Raw genomic sequence first — 16,664 nt, 5'->3', positions numbered from 1 at the left:
CTGCGAATGTTACGGCTTCCGGAAACCAGACAAACCAACGAACTGGGAAAATGTCAATAATTACCACTGGATCAAAGATCTCTACCCTTGCGACAGAGCGTAAACTCTCTCAAGAGCCTTGTCACCACAAGCCGATATAAGATGGATAGCTCGTGGCAGAAAAGATGGCGATGCGCTCCTCCCAATACCCTCTGGACAATACTTAAGTCTCTACTGCAGATCTACTGGAAAGAATCAAGTTATTCGAGCCACATACTGTGCGAGCACTACCGATTGCTTCATCGCTCGCAGAGACAATGTGGCTGGAGATCAGGCTTTGCAGGTCAATTACGGTACTACGCTCGAGATTGCGTTAGTATTGTTGGACCGGCAGGACAGGATTATAGCAACGCCACCTTGGAAGCGTCACGATAGTGTCTAACCACTCTAGCCAGTCAGATACAGACTTGTCCTAGTTATTCACTTGTTATATGACTATCTTAGCATACATATCTTATACATAGCAATCTCTTATTGAGACACCAAAACTTTGCTACTATAATGATAGACTCAGCTTTTACTTTTTTTAGCTGCTACTGCAACTTCTGATACTAGATAAAGGGATACGTAAAGACAAGTATAGGACCGGGCACTGTCAAACAAGGGCATTTATCTCTTTTTGCCGATCATATCAGAAGACATGAGGCCATCCCGACGACCTAGCTCTTCCTAAAATTTAGAGATTTAGAATTTTCATGTCCGGCCCGCCGTGCAACAAGACCAATGGAGACCGGTGAAGTCAGGGTTGACTAGGTGTGACTGTGTGATGATTGGAAGATGACTTAGCGAACCGCGTGTATATATACCTTTATGATGTCCTTACGGTCTGGTCAAACAAGTCTACAACCAACAAAACTCCTCCAATGCTTACACATCTTCAAGAACTATCCCCCTACAACTCATCCCTCTTCCTCTCCTCATCCTTTTCCCTCTTCTCCCTCACCTGCTCTTCAGCTTGCACATCCACGACCTCTTGCTGCTCCTTCTCACCCCTGATACGCCTGGCCAGCGCCGCGATCTCGTCATCATACACTGTCCACTCAGGAATCTGCCTCCTCGCACGATCCAACTTCGGCTCCTTCGTCTGTGGATTGTTGCACAAGTCAATCGTCTTAGCGGTAGCCAAGTCTTCATCTGCGCACCAAGTCTCGCACCACAGCCATTCTTGCGGCAAGCTGTGAATAGGGAGATTAAATTGCATGTTATTCGGCAGGTCTTGATCGAGGTTGCTTAGACTGTTGGGGTCGGCAGAGAGGGAGTGGTATTGTTGACGCAGACGATCGCCGGCAGCGAGTTTGCGGAAGCGGTTCAGGTCGACGACGTATAGGGCGGAGATGTGGTAGGGCTTGCCGCGGAGGAAGTTCGCCCAGTATCCTGTCTTCCAGAAACGGAAGCCTTCCATTTCTGTGCGTGAGTCGCCCATAGGCGTGAAGCCGTAGGGCGCGCCTTGCAGGTCGTGGGTGACGAGTTCGTACATGTCTGTGCGCACGATTTGGTCTGCGTCGACGAAAATAACTTTGTCGAGGTCGAGTGGAAAGAGCACGTCAAGGAAGAGGATCTTGTAGCCCCATATTTCGCGCTGTTTCTCAGACTGTTGGCGGAGCCAGTGCGGCCATTTGTATGTGACGAGCTCATACTCGAAACCATACTCGGCAGCCATGTGAGGCAAAAAGTGCTTGAATGAGGGTGAGAGGAACTGCTCGATGAACCAGAATTTGACAGTGTGGTTGGTGTGCTTCATGACGGAGAGCATCATGATGTTGAGCATGCGTTCGTAGAGGTGCCCTGAAGCGACGGAGAAGATGTTGATGTCGGCTTGTGTCTTTGCAGGCTTCGTGCCTGCGAGGAGCTCGACGCCCTTCTTGAAGACCTTCTCGCTGTTGAAGTTGAGTCCGATCTTGCCGAGAAGCTTGTTGATCTTCTCAGTGCCTTTAGTTGCAAGCTCAGAAACAACCGATTCCTCATCTGCCAGGATATCGGCTTCTTCTTGTCCCGGCTTACGGGACAGTCGAGGGAAGAGCGTTATGCCCTGGAAGCTCATGAGCACAAGCTCGTTTGACTCGTCGTTGGGTTGGACAGCCCAGCCTTTGGCTCCAGCGCTGTCGAGGGAGAAAATATCCTGGGATTTACCCTTCTTCAGATGGATGCTGTAGAAGCCGGGGTTCGCCTTGAACTGGAAGTACCCCAGGTTGGCCATGATGATTGTGTCAGCGAAGTGTGGGTCTTTTTCAGTTGACAGCACGACCTCCGCGCCACGAGGCGGCTGACCACCATTGGCGGTATCACGAGAGTGACCTTCGATGAGGATGCTTTCTAGTCCGTAGACTGCGTCAATGTTCGTATCGGCGGGCAGCGAGCTGAGCTTAATATTGTCAAGGTCGTGGATGGACTCCTCCGGAGCGACCAGCCAGGATGGTGGGACGTCCATACCCAAGTTCAGGAGAGCCTTCTTTGGGATGCCTTTGAATTGAGCCTTGAAATTGTCGACTGATCCATCTGCGTTAAACCTTGGTTTGGAACCAAGCAAGTACCTGTAGAATCGCTTGATGGGAAGCTCCTGTAACATCTGCTTGGGGTTCAGGAAGAGCTGAAGATGAGTGCCGTCCATTTCGCTTAACGTGTTCAGGATTGGGATCCACCTCTGGGCTTGCTCGGTTGCAGGGTCGATGGATGCGACGATCTGAAAAATGGCGTTCTCTTTCTTTCCCTTAATGATAGCTGTGTGATCAGCAGTCCAGTTGCTGAACGTGTTAGTCCTCAGGGTTGATGCTGTTTCGAAGATGCCCTCTGGGACATCAGATACGGTGGAAAGAGCCACAAGAGACTGAACCTTGGCAACATCGAAGGGCGTTGCGATCTTAGCAGTCAGCTGCAAGTCCTCAAGAGCTTTAATCAGAGGCTCAATGCGCTTATTCGTCTCATACGACACAAGTGTCTTGATATCTTCACTGGAGAAAACCTTATCCTCAGGGATAGGTCCCACGAAGCGTCCGTTGATGAGAACGGCGAGCTGGCCAGGCTTCAGCTCTAGTTCCTTGAGGAGTGGCTCGGCAGATTTGCGCAGACGCGTAGACCTTGCTGGCGTTGGGGACTTTGCGACCTCCTGGTTCAAGACCGTGAGAAGCGTGTTGCTGTCGAGCTGGCGCTTAGTCTTGATGTATGCGTCCAGCAGCTCTTCAGACACACCAGACTGATTTGCATCTGAGTTCTGTACCATGACAATCTCGACATTCGGATTGGCCTGACGGTACTGCGCTACAGACTTGAGCAGAGTCAAGCCAGATTCAGTGTCGAAATCACCGAACACTGTGAGATGTGCCCAGTCACTCTTGCACACTGACGATGCAGATTCGACGCGAGGGTACTTTTCAAAGATCTCGCCATATTTCTCTTCAAACTCAGCCATGTTGACGAGCTTAATATCCTTTTCATTTTCTGGGATGATGAAAGGGTTGCGCTTTGCAGCAGCCTGGAGCAAGAACTGTTGTGGTACCCAGCTGTCCTCCCTGAGGTCGCCTTCGAACACAGCTTTCTGGATCTGACGAAGGTCCATACTAATCCGTTGACTGAGTTCAGACAGCCAGTTCTCGCCTTGAGCAACAGGCACACCGTTTACAATCGCCGGGGCATCTGGACCATTTACTGCAAGGCGTTCCAGGTAGTGCTTAGCTTTGTCCACGCGCTCACCAAGAGCTTCAGAAGTCAATATGTCCTCGAATTCAAGTGTTTCACGGTCCTTGCGGAGCGTACCAGCCTTAACAGCCGTTTCGAAGCTAGCCTTGTCTGGTCTCGCGAGTTTCTTGGCCTCCATCGCAGCTAACAAATACTTGGTGACTGCAGACAGACCATACGTGTGTTGAAGGTAGTATACTACCTTTGCCTGCTCCACGGCGCTAGGAGTCGGAGTCTGCGGAACAAGACCCCATCGCAACGGGATGCCACGCCTGACAAGACCAACTACTGTCTCGATCACATTGGAGACATGGTCAGGGGAGGTGAAGTCAATGGGCAGGATCGCGTTGTGGATGTCGCGGCGGACATTAGGCAGCTGGCCGGGATAGGTTCTTTGCAGCAGCGCTCGGAGTTCAGTGGGCCAGCTCTGATACCTAGAGTCTTTTTCGATATTGTTGACCCATACAATGACTTTGCCTCCCTCAGCTTCGTCTCTGAAATCGTATCTCTGAGGCTCATTTCCGATCTCGCCTTGTGTTATAGCTGAGTGCGACAGAAGAGAAATGGTGTCTGGAGCAGACAGTCCCTGGCTTCTGATGCCATTGATCAGCTTCCTCTCGCGACGCAGATGGGCGAGGAGCGCATAAGGGTTAACATCCCTCGCAGGAATTTGTACGCCATTGATCCAAATGACATTGTGCCCTGTGGGCAGTAGGAGCTCACGGTTGTTGTAGTGCTCGGTGAGGAAGTCCGAAGTAGCGTTGGTAGCAGCGATAGTCGACGTGTACTTCGGGAAGTCGCGAGCCAACTTCAAGAGCGTGTCCATAGGCTGGTCGCTTTGCAGCACGAAGCTGGCAGCCTTCTCGGCCAGGTCAGACACATCCTCCTTAGCCAGGGGCTTCAGATCCACAGCCTCTTCGTCGAGCTCTGTACCGAGCGGCTTCTGATCTGCGTTCTCGCCCTGTGCCGCTTGCCTGTCATCAATGACGATGTAGTCGGTCCTCTTTAATTGCAGCGCAACGCCATAGCCGTTGACGACCAGTGGTGTCTTAGATCCCTTTAGAGAGGGCTTGTGCCTGACACGATACGATGTCTTTCCTTCTTTTGCCGTCCTGCTCACAGTCTTGTGAAACTTCTTGAATCGCGGAGCGGTAATATCGGCGTATACGATTGTTGGCAAGGCTGAGCTATTACCAAGGATTCGATCGAACGGTAGCTCGTTCGTACGCTCATTCCTGATGTTGCCTGTTGGCTCGCCATCGTCTATATGTGGTGTACAGTACTGTTGACCGTTGAGTGAGACCCATAGCTGGCAGTTCTTCCCCTGTTCTGATTCCAGAGAAGGCTCGACCGACGTCTTGTAGAACTGATAGTGTGCTTCTATCCGTGGCGCCGCTGATCGTACTGAGAGCGCGAGGTTGAAAGAGGCGAGGGTCTCAGGGTCGGTAATATGGCCGTCGCTCTGCAGTATGTCGACGAATTTGTCGTATAGTTGCTTCTCCGTGTCTAGCTCGTCTAGCCAGCCTTCTGATATGCGGTCGAGGAGGGGAAAGTATGCGGTCGCGTTCTCTTCTGCGGCGGTCTCTCTTCAGCTTGTCAGTAGGGGTTGAGCGACGAACGTCACGTTTGGCTTACAGGAGCTCCACTAAATAAGGTGCAGGACTGAACGAAGCTTGAAGAGCAACATTGATGTTCGAATCTGCAAAAGCGCCAATTCGACTGAATGCGTTCAGTGCAAGGAGCGTCTTCGCACTCAGCAAAGAGGCTGAAGCCCGCATCTTGCCGAAGATGATATGTAGCTTCGTAAGAGCTTTCTATAGCTTCCCAAGAGGTTGTGAAAGGTGTAGCCAAGGACAAGCTGGGAGATCAGCCCTAGGGTATCAAGAAATTGCAACGTGTAGCATTCCGTTTCGGGACGCGATTGCAACCGAGCAACACGTCAAAGCTGTATGACTACCGGAGTCGATACAACAATCAGGACCTCAAGCTTGCGACAAGAACAAAAGGAACACGTTGAGGCTCCACGAACAATTGCGACACTGCTTCGACTGAGAGGTATCCCAAAATGTAGGACTAGCGTGGGACCCCAAGGGTCCATATCGATAACGGAACCGCGAATACCTCCAGAACTCCGCCTCTCTTGAGTTTCCCATCGCGAAGTTTCCCGTTGTTCACTACCGCTCGACCACATGATTGGCGCGGAGGCTTACGTTGTTCAGCCGCAATCAGCAATCATGCAGACTTGTCAATATGTTCCGACAACAGGGCGCCGACACTGCAACAGACATGCTGCATTCATCTAGCTTTGAGCTCCCATAGTACTCTTCCAAGCGCCAACTACGTCATGCTCACCAGCGCGGCCTATGACACCCTTTCAAGACAACGCTTTAGCTTCGTCTTGGTATTCGGACGATTTCTGCGCTCGTGTAATCTTACTGCTGCCATGGGCCCCATAAAGTGAACCTGATGCCCTACTCTCCATCTCTTTGGCTAACCTGTATCCCACGTTCTCCACGATGTCGCGGATCTCAACATGTATCGAGCTGCAAGGCTACCATCAAACACCACAGACAATCACGCAGCCGTCCAGTATCCATCAAGAAGGCAATGACACACCACCATTGGCCGAAGACTTGCAACCAATCAATGCGCCGAAGAATGCTGTGTCTGCTGAGCTGCTCGAGGAGCCGGACAAGAGAACTGCGGCCATCGTGCTGCTAACGGTAGTATGTGTGACCATGATCAGCGCGATGCTGGGTGGTGTCGTAGCAGTAGCGCTACCCTCGATTGCAAAAGAGTTAGAATTGGGATCTGATGTACTTCTTTGGTGCGTACGCATTCTCTGATGCACAATTCCTATACTGATGAGTTCTAGGCCTATCTCAATTTACGCTCTCACCTGTGGTTGTACGCTACTCCTGCTGGGCTCAATCGCAGATGTCGTCGGCTCAAGACCTATGTATCTGATCGGCTGCTTCCTCCAGTCCGGCTTCACACTTGCCTGCGGCCTCGCAGAGACCAGCACGCAGATCATCGTCTTCCGTGGCTTCGCCGGAATCGCCATCTCGTTCTGTCTGCCTTCAGCAGTGAGCATCATCACTAGTACCTTCCCACAAGGCAAAAGCAGGAACATTGCATTTGCCTCAATGGGTGGAGGTCAACCGATCGGCTTCGGTGTTGGTCTTGTACTTGGTGGTGTTTTTGCAGAGACGATTGGATGGCGGTGGGCGTTTCATATATCGGCCATCATCAACAGTGTGGTTTTCGTTATAGCTTTGTTTGGACTACCAAAGGTTCAAGATAAGAAAGAGGATGTCTGGTCTCGCATCAAGAACGACATCGACTGGATTGGGATCGTTATCGGCAGTGCTTCGGTTGTGCTTCTGTCGTACTGCTTTAGGTAAGTTTCCATATAACTACCCGTTCACTCCCTAGTACTGACAACCTCTAGCGTCATCTCCAAACGAACCGACAAAATCAAAGAACCAGAAACACTCTCCACCCTCATCCTCGGCGTAGCCCTAATCCCCTCGTTCATCCTCTGGGTCGGACGCCAAGAAAAACTCGGTCGTCCAGCCGTAATCCCGAATTCTCTCTGGCGCAACCGCATTTTCAGCGTGGTCTGCGCCGGCGTCTTCATCATCTGGGGCACCTTCAACGCCATCGAGACGTTTCAAACGCTGTACTTCCAGGATGTTCAGGAGATCTCACCCATCCAGACGAGTTTGCGCTTCCTGCCTACACCTGTCAGTGGAGCGCTGTCTAATGTGGTCATGGGACTCATTGCGCATCGAGTTCGCGCTGACTGGGCTTGCCTCGTTGGTGTGGCGTTGACGAGTATCGGGTCACTGCTTATGTGCATAATTCAGCCGGATTGGACGTACTGGGCCTGCGCTTTCCCAGCGGTGTTCCTCAATCCTATCGGTGCAGACGTACTCTTTACGGTCTCGAACTTGGTCATCACTGCTGTCTTCCCAGCACGAGATCAAGCGCTCGCGGGAAGTGTCTTCAACACCGTTGCGCAGATTGGTAAGAGCGTTGGCCTTGCGACCAGTGCTGTCATTGCAGGGAGCGTCACTCAACACTCAAAGATTGCGGATAAGGAGAGCCCGACAGCACTCATGGAGGGCTACCGAGCTGCGTTCTGGTATGTCTTTGCACTGAGTTGTGCTACAGGGGCATTGTTTGCATGGGGACTGCGAGGCATTGGCAAGGTCGGTATGAAGAGGGACTAGGCTTCATAAGCTTGATGTCTGCCAACATTCAGTATAGTGCGTGCAGTTACAGCATAGTTGATGGCGAGGCCTTCCAGCGAAACGCTAAGCGACATTACATTATATACAAGAAGAGCATAAATTTATGCGATACGCTTTGCGGCGTCGATGACGTTTATACACCAGAGTCATCCTGCTCGATATAGAACTTCTCCAAGTTGAAGTCTTCCCAAGCTTTACAAGTCGATTCAAGCTCCGCAGTATCAATCAGCGCAGGAATCTCGCTCTCGCGCTCGACAAACTGTAATGCCAGTCCTTCAGCCACGTGCCAACCAATGTGACAATGCATCTAAAAAGTCATGTTAGTCTTGGTCTCACAAGATGAGAAGATTTTTTACTTACGAGCCATGTACCCGGGTTATCAGTGTAGAAAGCAATAACCAGATACCCGCTCGCCGGCAGAGTAGCCACATCACGGCGCGGCGGGTTATCAAGATTCAGCTTCACACTCGAATCATACGTCGCACTTGCCGCTTGAGCCAGAACATAGAAATCGTGACCGTGCAAGTGGATGGGATGCGGGACCGGCAGCTTTGTGTCAATAACCCAGTACACCCACTTGTTCGCATCAGGCAGCATGTAGACGTTTTCTGAGCCCTCCCAGGTGGCGTTACCCTCGGCGATCTGCAAAAGAGACGGGTTGTTCCAGATAACGTGCATGCTGTTGAGACCGATGTCCCATTTAAAAAGGTTGTAAGAGTCCTTGGCTACGCTGATGGCGAGGTCGGGATTCTGGAGTTCGGGAGAGATGACGGAGTGCTTGAAGTGCGGCTTGAGGAGGGAGTGTTCTACATCCACACAAGCGTCCTTCGAGTTGCCGTCCCAGGCAGTAGTTGTTGGATTGCCGCTCGGGGCGCTGCTGTATCGCACAATGCCGCGGATGTCGTTGCTGTTGGCGTTGTTGGAGCATGCCGCTTGGGGGATTGCACGGAACCAGTAGTTGGAGGCTCCCTGGTTGGCTTCGATTATCACATCGTAGCGCTGGCCCATGGTGAAGTCCAGAACGTCAATCTCGAAAGGCTCAACAGGTACAAAGTCCATGGCGATGACAGTCATCTTGTGACCGTCAAGAGAAACCTTGAAGTACGAGTCGACTGCTGCGTTGACGAAGCGCATTCTGTACTTCTTGCCAGCTTCGAATGTTACTTCGTAGCGCTCGCCGCCAGTGCCGTTGTAGGTGCCCTTGCCGTTGATGAGAGCAGTGTCCATCTTGGGCGGTCCAACAGTCTGAGCGTGGCTGTACAGAGCATCGACAGTGGCGTGACTCCAGTCAGTAATGACAATGGGCTCGAGATCAACGTCGTAGTTGGCTGTTGCTGGGCCGTGGATGACAATGGCACCAAAAACGCCTGCCCAGGCTTGGAGAGCATAGTGAGAATGGTACCAGCTGGTTCCGTATTGGGTCGCCCGCAGAGTGTATGTATGTGTTGTTCCAGGCTAGAAGCAGTCAGCGAGATGTCCTTGGTGAGATAGGGATAGACGTACAGCATCGGGGCATTGGATGATAGAAGGGACACCGTCCTGTTGGACCGTGTAGTTCTGTCGAAAGCCATGCCAATGAATGGTTGTGCCGTTGTTCTGAAGACTGTTCTTGACGTGTACCTTGATGGTATCACCCTAACTAGTGGTCAGATGCTGAATATCGGTCAACTGAACTTGCTTACCCAGTTGGCCTCAATGGTGGGTCCTGGGATCGAGTTGTTCACACCAAGAGCAACACGTTCGAACCCATCTGGTGCAATGGTCATGTTGGTGATGTCGAGCCAGTACTGTCGATTATGATCAGCATGATACAGGCATTATCGTGACGACTACATACCTCTCGCGTGACTCCTGTGTTGGGGACATAGTTGTACCAATCGGTGTCGATACTGTCTTCGCACCATTTGGTGCGGTCATCCGCCGTGTTGCCTCCACAAACGGAGATCGTCGTTGTGGTGTTGTTTGCGGCCGGGGTCGTTGTGTTGGAATATGTGCATCCTGCTTGTGGTGCTGGTATGGCGGTCGCGACTGCCGCGAGGCAAGCAAGCGTATAGAAAAACCTCATGATAAGCCTTGGAGGTCCTCAATTCAAACAAAAGAGAGTGAAGGACTCAACGCCCAATGAAAGAAGAAAACAGAACAAAGGTGATGAGCAAGTAACATTGGTATCCAAATCGCCTCATATATGTACCAGAGACATGCATGCTCAACAGTGGACTGGCGATGTAGCAGTCTCATCCTGATCTCCACCGCGGTCGTATTGCCCCGAACGTACACGATTACCATACTCGTGATCCTACGGTCTGCGGTAAGCAGTCAATAGCGCGATGCACTATTCGCGTAGCCGCATCAGAAGAAAAGTTGAAGCTTTCCTCTAAGGCCGATGACGCAGACGAATCTGACATATACGCCGCTTGCGAAGCGAGTACGACTGTTCTCACCGGTACCTCTGTTAACCTAAGCAAGGCTTAGCCGGCCACGAGCTGAGCGCAAGCCTCGGACAGTCACATCAGCCACCCACAGCCTCGCTTCCAGTGTGCTTCGCCAAAGAAAAGAAGTTGGCGGCAGTAGTGTATGATGGACCCACCATTCCGAAGAACACCAGTCCGAGCGCTGCAGGTGCGCTAAAGAAATATTCAAGATGTTCACGGAGATGTCTGAATGTGAGTAATGTCAACCAGTATATCGCTTCCAGCTTCCATCTCCATGGGTGGACCACGCGATCGTTGAAACACGAGCGTCACATGGGTTCCATAGACGAGGGAATACCGGACGCGCGTTATACCAACTTCATCCTCCTCTATTGTTCCTGATGAACTTTGTTCTCTTCTTGGTAATGTTGATGTTCATCACTGTGAGGCTCGTTGCAGTTCGCGAGACGCATGTACCACTTATCACAAGATTCATCTTGAGACGGTGGTATCTGCAGTGACAGGAGTCAAGAAAACGACATACTGCGTGATGCTAGGTACGCGCTTGCAGCTATGTGGGACAATTACAATTTCTGACGCTCTGAGAGGCTGAGAGACGCCAGCCTGAGATGATGAGAACAGGATGGAGTGGATATCGAATTTCAAGATGCTCATCGTTGACTTGTAGGGTTGTGGTGTTGGTGTTGGCTCTCGCGTATCTCGATCTGGTGATCCTTTGATCCTTGACTCGGGTAGTGTCGCCGAAGCGGCCGTTAGCCCTAAATGCCGGCAGCTGGTGGCTGCGACGGCTTGGTCTAATTCAGGTTCAAGCATCGTACCCTACGCTTGGCCAGCGCATCTCCACCTCGCGCTGTAGCTCCATCTATCTTTGGTCGTTGAACCCGTGGTGGGGAACACGCGAGAGAGTCTGTCCACTAAGAAATTTCGGAGACCAGCTTACAAGCTTGGCAGACAGCCTCCGAGGCTAACTGGACGAAAGCCATGCACTTTTGTCGTACCCAAGCTTCCATGTGGAGCGGTAAAAGGCTCTGACGCAGGAGCACTGACCGGTGAAGCGATCAACACCATTAGCTGGATGTGTTGACCGAACTAATGCAGGAACGAACCCCACGCGGGAAGTTGGCATGAGTGTATGCACTCGTGAGTTGTTGTACAATCGTATCTCCTTATTCTTGGGCTGCAACCCACACTTGGCACGGAGGTGCATCCATCGGGAGTGTCATGATGTAGGGGATCCAAACTAGGAATCATATCGAAAATTCGTAAGCCCGGGTCCAGGTAGCGAAGTGACGGACTAAAGCGAATCTCCGGTAAGTGTTCGAACTCGCGCGTACGACGGGTTTCGAGATTCCATCATATACTCCACGACTGCCGCTGTATACGTGACCTTTATCGCTCTTCATCGTCAGACTTCCACGCTCTTTCTATACATCTGTTACCATGCTGTTTCAGTTCTTTTCAGTCGTCGCCCTGTTGGCATGCGCTCAGGGCGTATTATCGGCGGTAAGCAACTTCAGCTTGTATGCGTATGGTGACAACCTCCCGGCGGGCTTGAAGTTGTTCTACGCAGATGGTAAGTGTTACATGCACGAACGATACACACTGACTGACGTTGCCCAGGACGAGCCTATCTCGGACCTAAGGCCCCTACCTTCGCAGCTGAGGCTGTGAATGTGACTCGTAAGTGCATCGATACGACCAAATGAACCATTGCTGACACTGGTAGTTGCACTTACGGACGATCTGAGATTCGTGGCCTCGCCCGAGGGCGATGTGTCATGGTCGAAGCAACCTTCCATGTATATCGGTGCCGATGCAGGTGACATGAAGACTGTTGGATTCATCTTAGAGGATGAAATCCCTGATGGTGTGACAGTCAAGGGCTTCGGGCTCTTTGGAGGATGGGCGTACAACAACCAGAAGGCTGGTGCTATCGAGATGAACTTTGTCGCAAGTCCCGCAAATGAGGCTGGCCTGTACCAGTGAGTGATCCAACGGACCGAGTGCACATCTCGTCGCTAATGGCCGCAGGATCAAATGGAACGCTGCAAGCACCAAGGTCGCTGGAGATCATGTGCCAATATCTCTCAGGACCGAGGCGCCTGCTACGCCTGTGAATTAAAGCCGGTCTGTCGTTATGCTATGTTGGAGTCGAGACGGGCACGTCTTTCTAAGTGCGAACGCGGATGCAGCATGATAGCATGTCGCTCCTTTCGAAAGTCACAATGATAACAACTTGTTCTACTACATCTCTCGTATTCTGTGTCCCGAGTAAACTTTGCATCTGCTTGTGGAAAGGAAGTGGTCGTGATAAAGCTATTGTTCGACGTCAACTTTGGAGTGAATCAGGTGGTCCGTGTCACCTCCGCCTTCGCCGAGCATTTCCAGGGTTCGTGAAGCTTGAGCTCCCCTCCAAGGCTACACTCTATACACGTGTTTTCATAGACTGCGTATATAATTGCGCTCGTCGCGCAAACTGAAAGTTCATCGTCCAACGCTTACATCTGTAAGACCGACAATGTCGGACCCGAAAAGGCGCAGAACAGGCGACGAAGACATCAGCGAGTTACGACGAAATGCGCGCCAGACATATCTCGCCCAGCGTGAGGCGCAACAGCTTGCTCTTCTGCGTCTCCAGGTCGCAGAAGAAGCCGAGGAAGAGGAGAGGCTTGGTTCGAAGTTATCAGTCGAAGAGAGGAAGGACTTTGCGCGAAACCGGGAAACACTGCGACTCGCCGAAGCAAGAAACGCTATAGACGAACACCTGGACGGTTACCTACTACCAAACGCCGACGGGAGCAGATCGTCTGCACTTACAAAACGACACAATGAGCGCGAGAAAGGGTACGACAAGAGTGAGGTGCAGCTATGGGAGGATGAGCAGATGAGCAAGATCAAAAGCCAGGTCAAGAAGCCGGAGCGGGTATCTGCCGACGACTATGAATTCGTATTCTCGGACGAAATGGCTATAAACTTCCTGAGCGATGGCATGCCGGATCCGGATAAGGCGTTACTAGAACGGCAACTGAAAGAGGCGGAGCAGCAGGTCAAGACGATGGAGCAAGTTCGGAGGAACCTGCCTATCTACGCGTATCGAGACGAGCTCCTAGCAGCATGCGAATCCCATCCCGTTCTTATCATCGTGGCTGAGACCGGTTCCGGGAAGACAACACAAGTACCGCAGTATCTCCATGAGAATGGCTTCACAAAGAATGGCAAGGTTGGCTGCACACAACCGCGTCGAGTCGCCGCTATGTCCGTCGCAAAGCGTGTCAGTGAAGAAATGGGTGTAAGGCTGGGTCGAGAATGCGGATACTCAGTGCGATTTGACAGCAAGATCACACCAGAAGTGACCAAGGTGGAATACCTCACAGACGGTCTGATGCTCAAGCAACTCATGTCAGATCCGTTGTTGTCCGAATATTCAGCAGTTGTCCTGGACGAAGCGCACGAGCGTTCATTAGCGACAGATCTGTTGATGAGTCTGCTGAAGGAGCTGGTGGCAGTTCGTCCCGAATTCAGGCTACTCGTCACCAGTGCCACCCTGAACGCGACCAAATTCTCAGACTATTTTGGCGGCGCACCCTTGTTCAACATTCCTGGACGAACCCATCCTATCGAGCGTCTGTATTCGAGTTCACCGGAGGCAAACTACCTTAACGCAGCAGTCACAACCGTCTTCCAAATACATCTTTCACAAGGACCTGGAGATATCTTAGTGTTCTTCACAGGTTCTGAAGAAATCGAGAGCGCAGGCGAATACATCCTCGAAACATCACGAAAACTTGGATCGAAAGCAGGGCCTATCATCGTAGCCCCTGTATACGGTGCTCTGCCAGCGGAAGATCAACAGAAGATTTTCGCGCCAACACCTCCAGGCCATCGCAAGATTGTTCTCAGTACCAACATTGCGGAAACAAGTTTGACGATCGATGGCATCCGGTACTGCATAGACTGCGGTCTTGAGAAACAATCAGTATACGACCACAAGCGCTCCATGAACACACTAGTAGTCGTGCCATGCTCGCGAGCAAGTGCCGAGCAAAGAGCTGGTCGAGCCGGACGTACCGGGCCCGGCATGTGTTTCAGGCTCTACACCAAGTACGCCTTCTACAACGAGCTGCAGATGGAAACCGAGCCCGAAATCCTCCGCTGCGATCTCGACGGTCCAATGCTCACCCTTAAGACCATGGGCATCAACGACCTCCTGAACTTCGACTTCATCGATCCGCCCTCCACCACCGCAATCGCCGCATCCCTCGAGCACCTCTACGCCCTCGGCTACATCGACTCAATGGGCAAAGTCACCAAGCTCGGCCGCCGCGCCAGCGAACTCCCCCTCGACCCGAAACTTGGCAAGGCGCTCCTGGCGGCCGATAAATACGGCTGCGTAGAAGAAATGGTGACCCTCGTCTCCATGGTCAGCGAAGCCGGGACGCTCTTCTTCGCGCCCAAAGACAAAAAAGTCGCCGCCGACCTAGCCAAACAGCGCTTCAGCGAAGAAGCAGCGGGCGGCGACCTAATCGCGTTTCTGAAGATCTGGAACGAGTTTACCGAAAACGAGTTCAGCCAGGCGTGGGCCAAGGAGAATTTCCTCGACTACAGAGCGTTGAATAGAGTCAGGAATGTGCGCGAGCAGCTCCAGCGTCTCTGCGATAAAGTCGAGCTCCCCCACAGCTCCTCGGGTATCTCGGACCACGTCAAGATCCTCAAAGCCTTTACCTCTGGCTACTTCACCAACGTTGCGCGCTTGAACCGCGATGGGCAGAGTTACTCGACCGTCAGCCAGAAGTTGTCTGTGTTTATCCATCCGAGCAGTTGCATGGCGCGCAAGCAGACGAGGGATCGCTGGATTGTGTTCTATGAGCTGACGAGTACGAGTAAGGAGTGGGTGAGGAGTGTGGCGCCGATTGAGGCGGAGTGGTTGACGGAGGTGGCGCCGCACTATCATAAGGCGAAGAACATTGAGGAGTTGACGGACAAGAAGCAGAGTAAGGGGACTGGAAGGGTGGGTACTGGGCGGTAGATTGGCGCCCCGAGTTTGTCTTCAAGCATAGCATGGCAGGGCGCATGATGGGACTACAACATAGGGATGGGTAGATTTGATACCCTTGTTTATTATCTATACAAAGATTTGGCACACCTCTACTGCATCGTACATGCCCGTATGGCCTTACAGGTCTTCCATCTATTTGCCGACGTTGGTAAATCTTAAGTAAGGCTTGACCTCCTTAACGTCCCCAAACTTCTTCCTCGCATCCTCCGTACTCACGCTCGGCGGCACAATAACATCATCGCCAACCGTCCAATTAATCGGCGTGACAACACCCTTCTTATCGCCCGTCTGCAAGCTATCGATAACCCTCAACACCTCCGTTGTGTTGCGGCCTGTGCTGGCTGGGTAGTCCATCTTGAGCCTGATCTTCTTGGCGGGGTCGATGATGAAGACGGAGCGGATGGTGAAGGCGATGCCCTTTTCTTTGATGTTGTCGAGGTCGTCTTGCGCGATCATGTCGTACAGGAAGGCGACTTTGCGGTCGGCGTCGGCGATGATGGGGAACTGGACGGTGGTGTTTTGGGTTTCGTTGATGTCGGAGACCCATTGGTCGTGCGAGCTGAGGTCGTTGGCGCTCTGGGAAAGAAATGAGTACGGGACCCGTGCCTAGGACTGAGATGAGACTTACGAGACCCAGCATCTGCACGCCACGCGCATCGAACTCATCCTTCAACTTCGCGAAAGCACCGAGCTCAGTCGTGCAGACGGGCGTGAAGTCGGCAGGGTGAGAGAACAGAATTGTCCACTTGCCATCGAGGAACTCGTGGAACTTGATCTGTCCGTGTGTTGTTTGCGCCTCGAAGTCAGGTGCGACCGATCCAATCCTCAAGCGGGGCTGCTCAGCGGGAATCGCAAGACCGCGGCGAAACGGGGTAGCAGCGGGGCGCTGGGCGCCCAGCGCTGGGCGGGCGGCGGAGCGGAGCGCTCGAGAAGCTGCACGGGGGATGAAAGCCGACATTGTGCGGGCTGGGATGGGTCAATTGAGTTGCGGAGCGCGTCAAACGCTCTTGGTAGACTCTCTATGGCGACTCGGATTACTAAAGTGGACTCGATGGCAATGGCGTCATCCCCACGCGGAAGGAACGGCCGGGGCCGAAAGCGGTTCATGTGCAGTAACCTGACCAAGTCCACAAAACTACACGTCTGTGGTTTACATGCTGTGGAGTGGAAGAGTGGAAGACAAGCTTGACATGTAGCCATCTCAATTCC

General features: G+C 52.3%; 5 protein-coding genes across 5 annotated transcripts; 2 read left to right on the top strand and 3 right to left on the bottom strand.

Moving 5' to 3' along the window:
• Positions 1–702: 702 nt before the first annotated feature.
• BU25DRAFT_372871 (glycosyltransferase family 24 protein) lies at positions 703–5,777 on the bottom strand. The gene is made up of 2 exons (XM_033704025.1): positions 5,347–5,777; positions 703–5,297 (listed from the first exon to the last, which is right to left on the bottom strand). Exons 1-2 carry the CDS (start codon positions 5,487–5,489, stop codon positions 932–934), a joined length of 4,509 nt encoding a protein of 1,502 aa, XP_033559363.1. The 5' UTR covers positions 5,490–5,777; the 3' UTR covers positions 703–931.
• A 217-nt stretch (positions 5,778–5,994) lies between these two features.
• Positions 5,995–8,106, top strand: BU25DRAFT_397773 (MFS general substrate transporter). Its single transcript, XM_033704887.1, has 3 exons — positions 5,995–6,538; positions 6,587–7,111; positions 7,163–8,106. The coding sequence occupies exons 1-3, from the start codon at positions 6,228–6,230 to the stop codon at positions 7,944–7,946; spliced, it is 1,620 nt and encodes a 539-aa protein (XP_033559362.1). The 5' UTR covers positions 5,995–6,227; the 3' UTR covers positions 7,947–8,106.
• BU25DRAFT_123947 (multicopper oxidase) lies at positions 8,024–10,451 on the bottom strand. The gene is made up of 5 exons (XM_033700459.1): positions 9,805–10,451; positions 9,650–9,754; positions 9,471–9,602; positions 8,328–9,422; positions 8,024–8,274 (listed from the first exon to the last, which is right to left on the bottom strand). Exons 1-5 carry the CDS (start codon positions 10,030–10,032, stop codon positions 8,101–8,103), a joined length of 1,734 nt encoding a protein of 577 aa, XP_033559361.1. The 5' UTR covers positions 10,033–10,451; the 3' UTR covers positions 8,024–8,100.
• A 1,388-nt stretch (positions 10,452–11,839) lies between these two features.
• On the top strand, positions 11,840–12,521 carry BU25DRAFT_460641 (uncharacterized protein; the record flags this gene model as incomplete). Its single annotated transcript, XM_033710374.1, has 4 exons — positions 11,840–11,972; positions 12,020–12,079; positions 12,126–12,381; positions 12,431–12,521. 4 exons carry the CDS (start codon positions 11,840–11,842, stop codon positions 12,519–12,521), a joined length of 540 nt encoding a protein of 179 aa, XP_033559360.1.
• Positions 12,522–15,495: 2,974 nt separating this feature from the next.
• BU25DRAFT_412969 (thioredoxin-like protein) lies at positions 15,496–16,628 on the bottom strand. The gene is made up of 2 exons (XM_033706922.1): positions 16,084–16,628; positions 15,496–16,031 (listed from the first exon to the last, which is right to left on the bottom strand). The coding sequence occupies exons 1-2, from the start codon at positions 16,411–16,413 to the stop codon at positions 15,588–15,590; spliced, it is 774 nt and encodes a 257-aa protein (XP_033559359.1). The 5' UTR covers positions 16,414–16,628; the 3' UTR covers positions 15,496–15,587.
• Positions 16,629–16,664: the final 36 nt, after the last annotated feature.

The sequence above is a fragment of the Macroventuria anomochaeta genome (assembly GCF_010093625.1).
Source record: "Macroventuria anomochaeta strain CBS 525.71 unplaced genomic scaffold BU25scaffold_27, whole genome shotgun sequence".
NCBI classification, from domain to species: domain Eukaryota; kingdom Fungi; phylum Ascomycota; class Dothideomycetes; order Pleosporales; family Didymellaceae; genus Macroventuria; species Macroventuria anomochaeta.
Note: the sequence above shows the minus strand (reverse complement) of the source record. Positions and strands in the feature narration are given on the sequence as shown.

Excerpts from the sequence above, each read along its gene's own strand:
- BU25DRAFT_372871 (XM_033704025.1), bottom strand. The coding sequence starts at position 5,489 with ATGCGGGCTTCAGCCTCTTTGCTGAGTGCGAAGACGCTCCTTGCACTG. Across the intron at positions 5,298-5,346 it reads CCTTATTTAGTGGAGCTCCT|AGAGACCGCCGCAGAAGAGA; the intron begins GTAAGCCAAACG and ends GACAAGCTGAAG.
- BU25DRAFT_397773 (XM_033704887.1), top strand. The coding sequence starts at position 6,228 with ATGTCGCGGATCTCAACATGTATCGAGCTGCAAGGCTACCATCAAACA. Across the intron at positions 6,539-6,586 it reads GGATCTGATGTACTTCTTTG|GCCTATCTCAATTTACGCTC; the intron begins GTGCGTACGCAT and ends GATGAGTTCTAG. Across the intron at positions 7,112-7,162 it reads CTTCTGTCGTACTGCTTTAG|CGTCATCTCCAAACGAACCG; the intron begins GTAAGTTTCCAT and ends GACAACCTCTAG.
- BU25DRAFT_123947 (XM_033700459.1), bottom strand. The coding sequence starts at position 10,032 with ATGAGGTTTTTCTATACGCTTGCTTGCCTCGCGGCAGTCGCGACCGCC. Across the intron at positions 9,755-9,804 it reads ACACAGGAGTCACGCGAGAG|TACTGGCTCGACATCACCAA; the intron begins GTATGTAGTCGT and ends CATAATCGACAG. Across the intron at positions 8,275-8,327 it reads ATAACCCGGGTACATGGCTC|ATGCATTGTCACATTGGTTG; the intron begins GTAAGTAAAAAA and ends ATGACTTTTTAG.
- BU25DRAFT_412969 (XM_033706922.1), bottom strand. The coding sequence starts at position 16,413 with ATGTCGGCTTTCATCCCCCGTGCAGCTTCTCGAGCGCTCCGCTCCGCC. Across the intron at positions 16,032-16,083 it reads GCGTGCAGATGCTGGGTCTC|AGCGCCAACGACCTCAGCTC; the intron begins GTAAGTCTCATC and ends TTTCTTTCCCAG.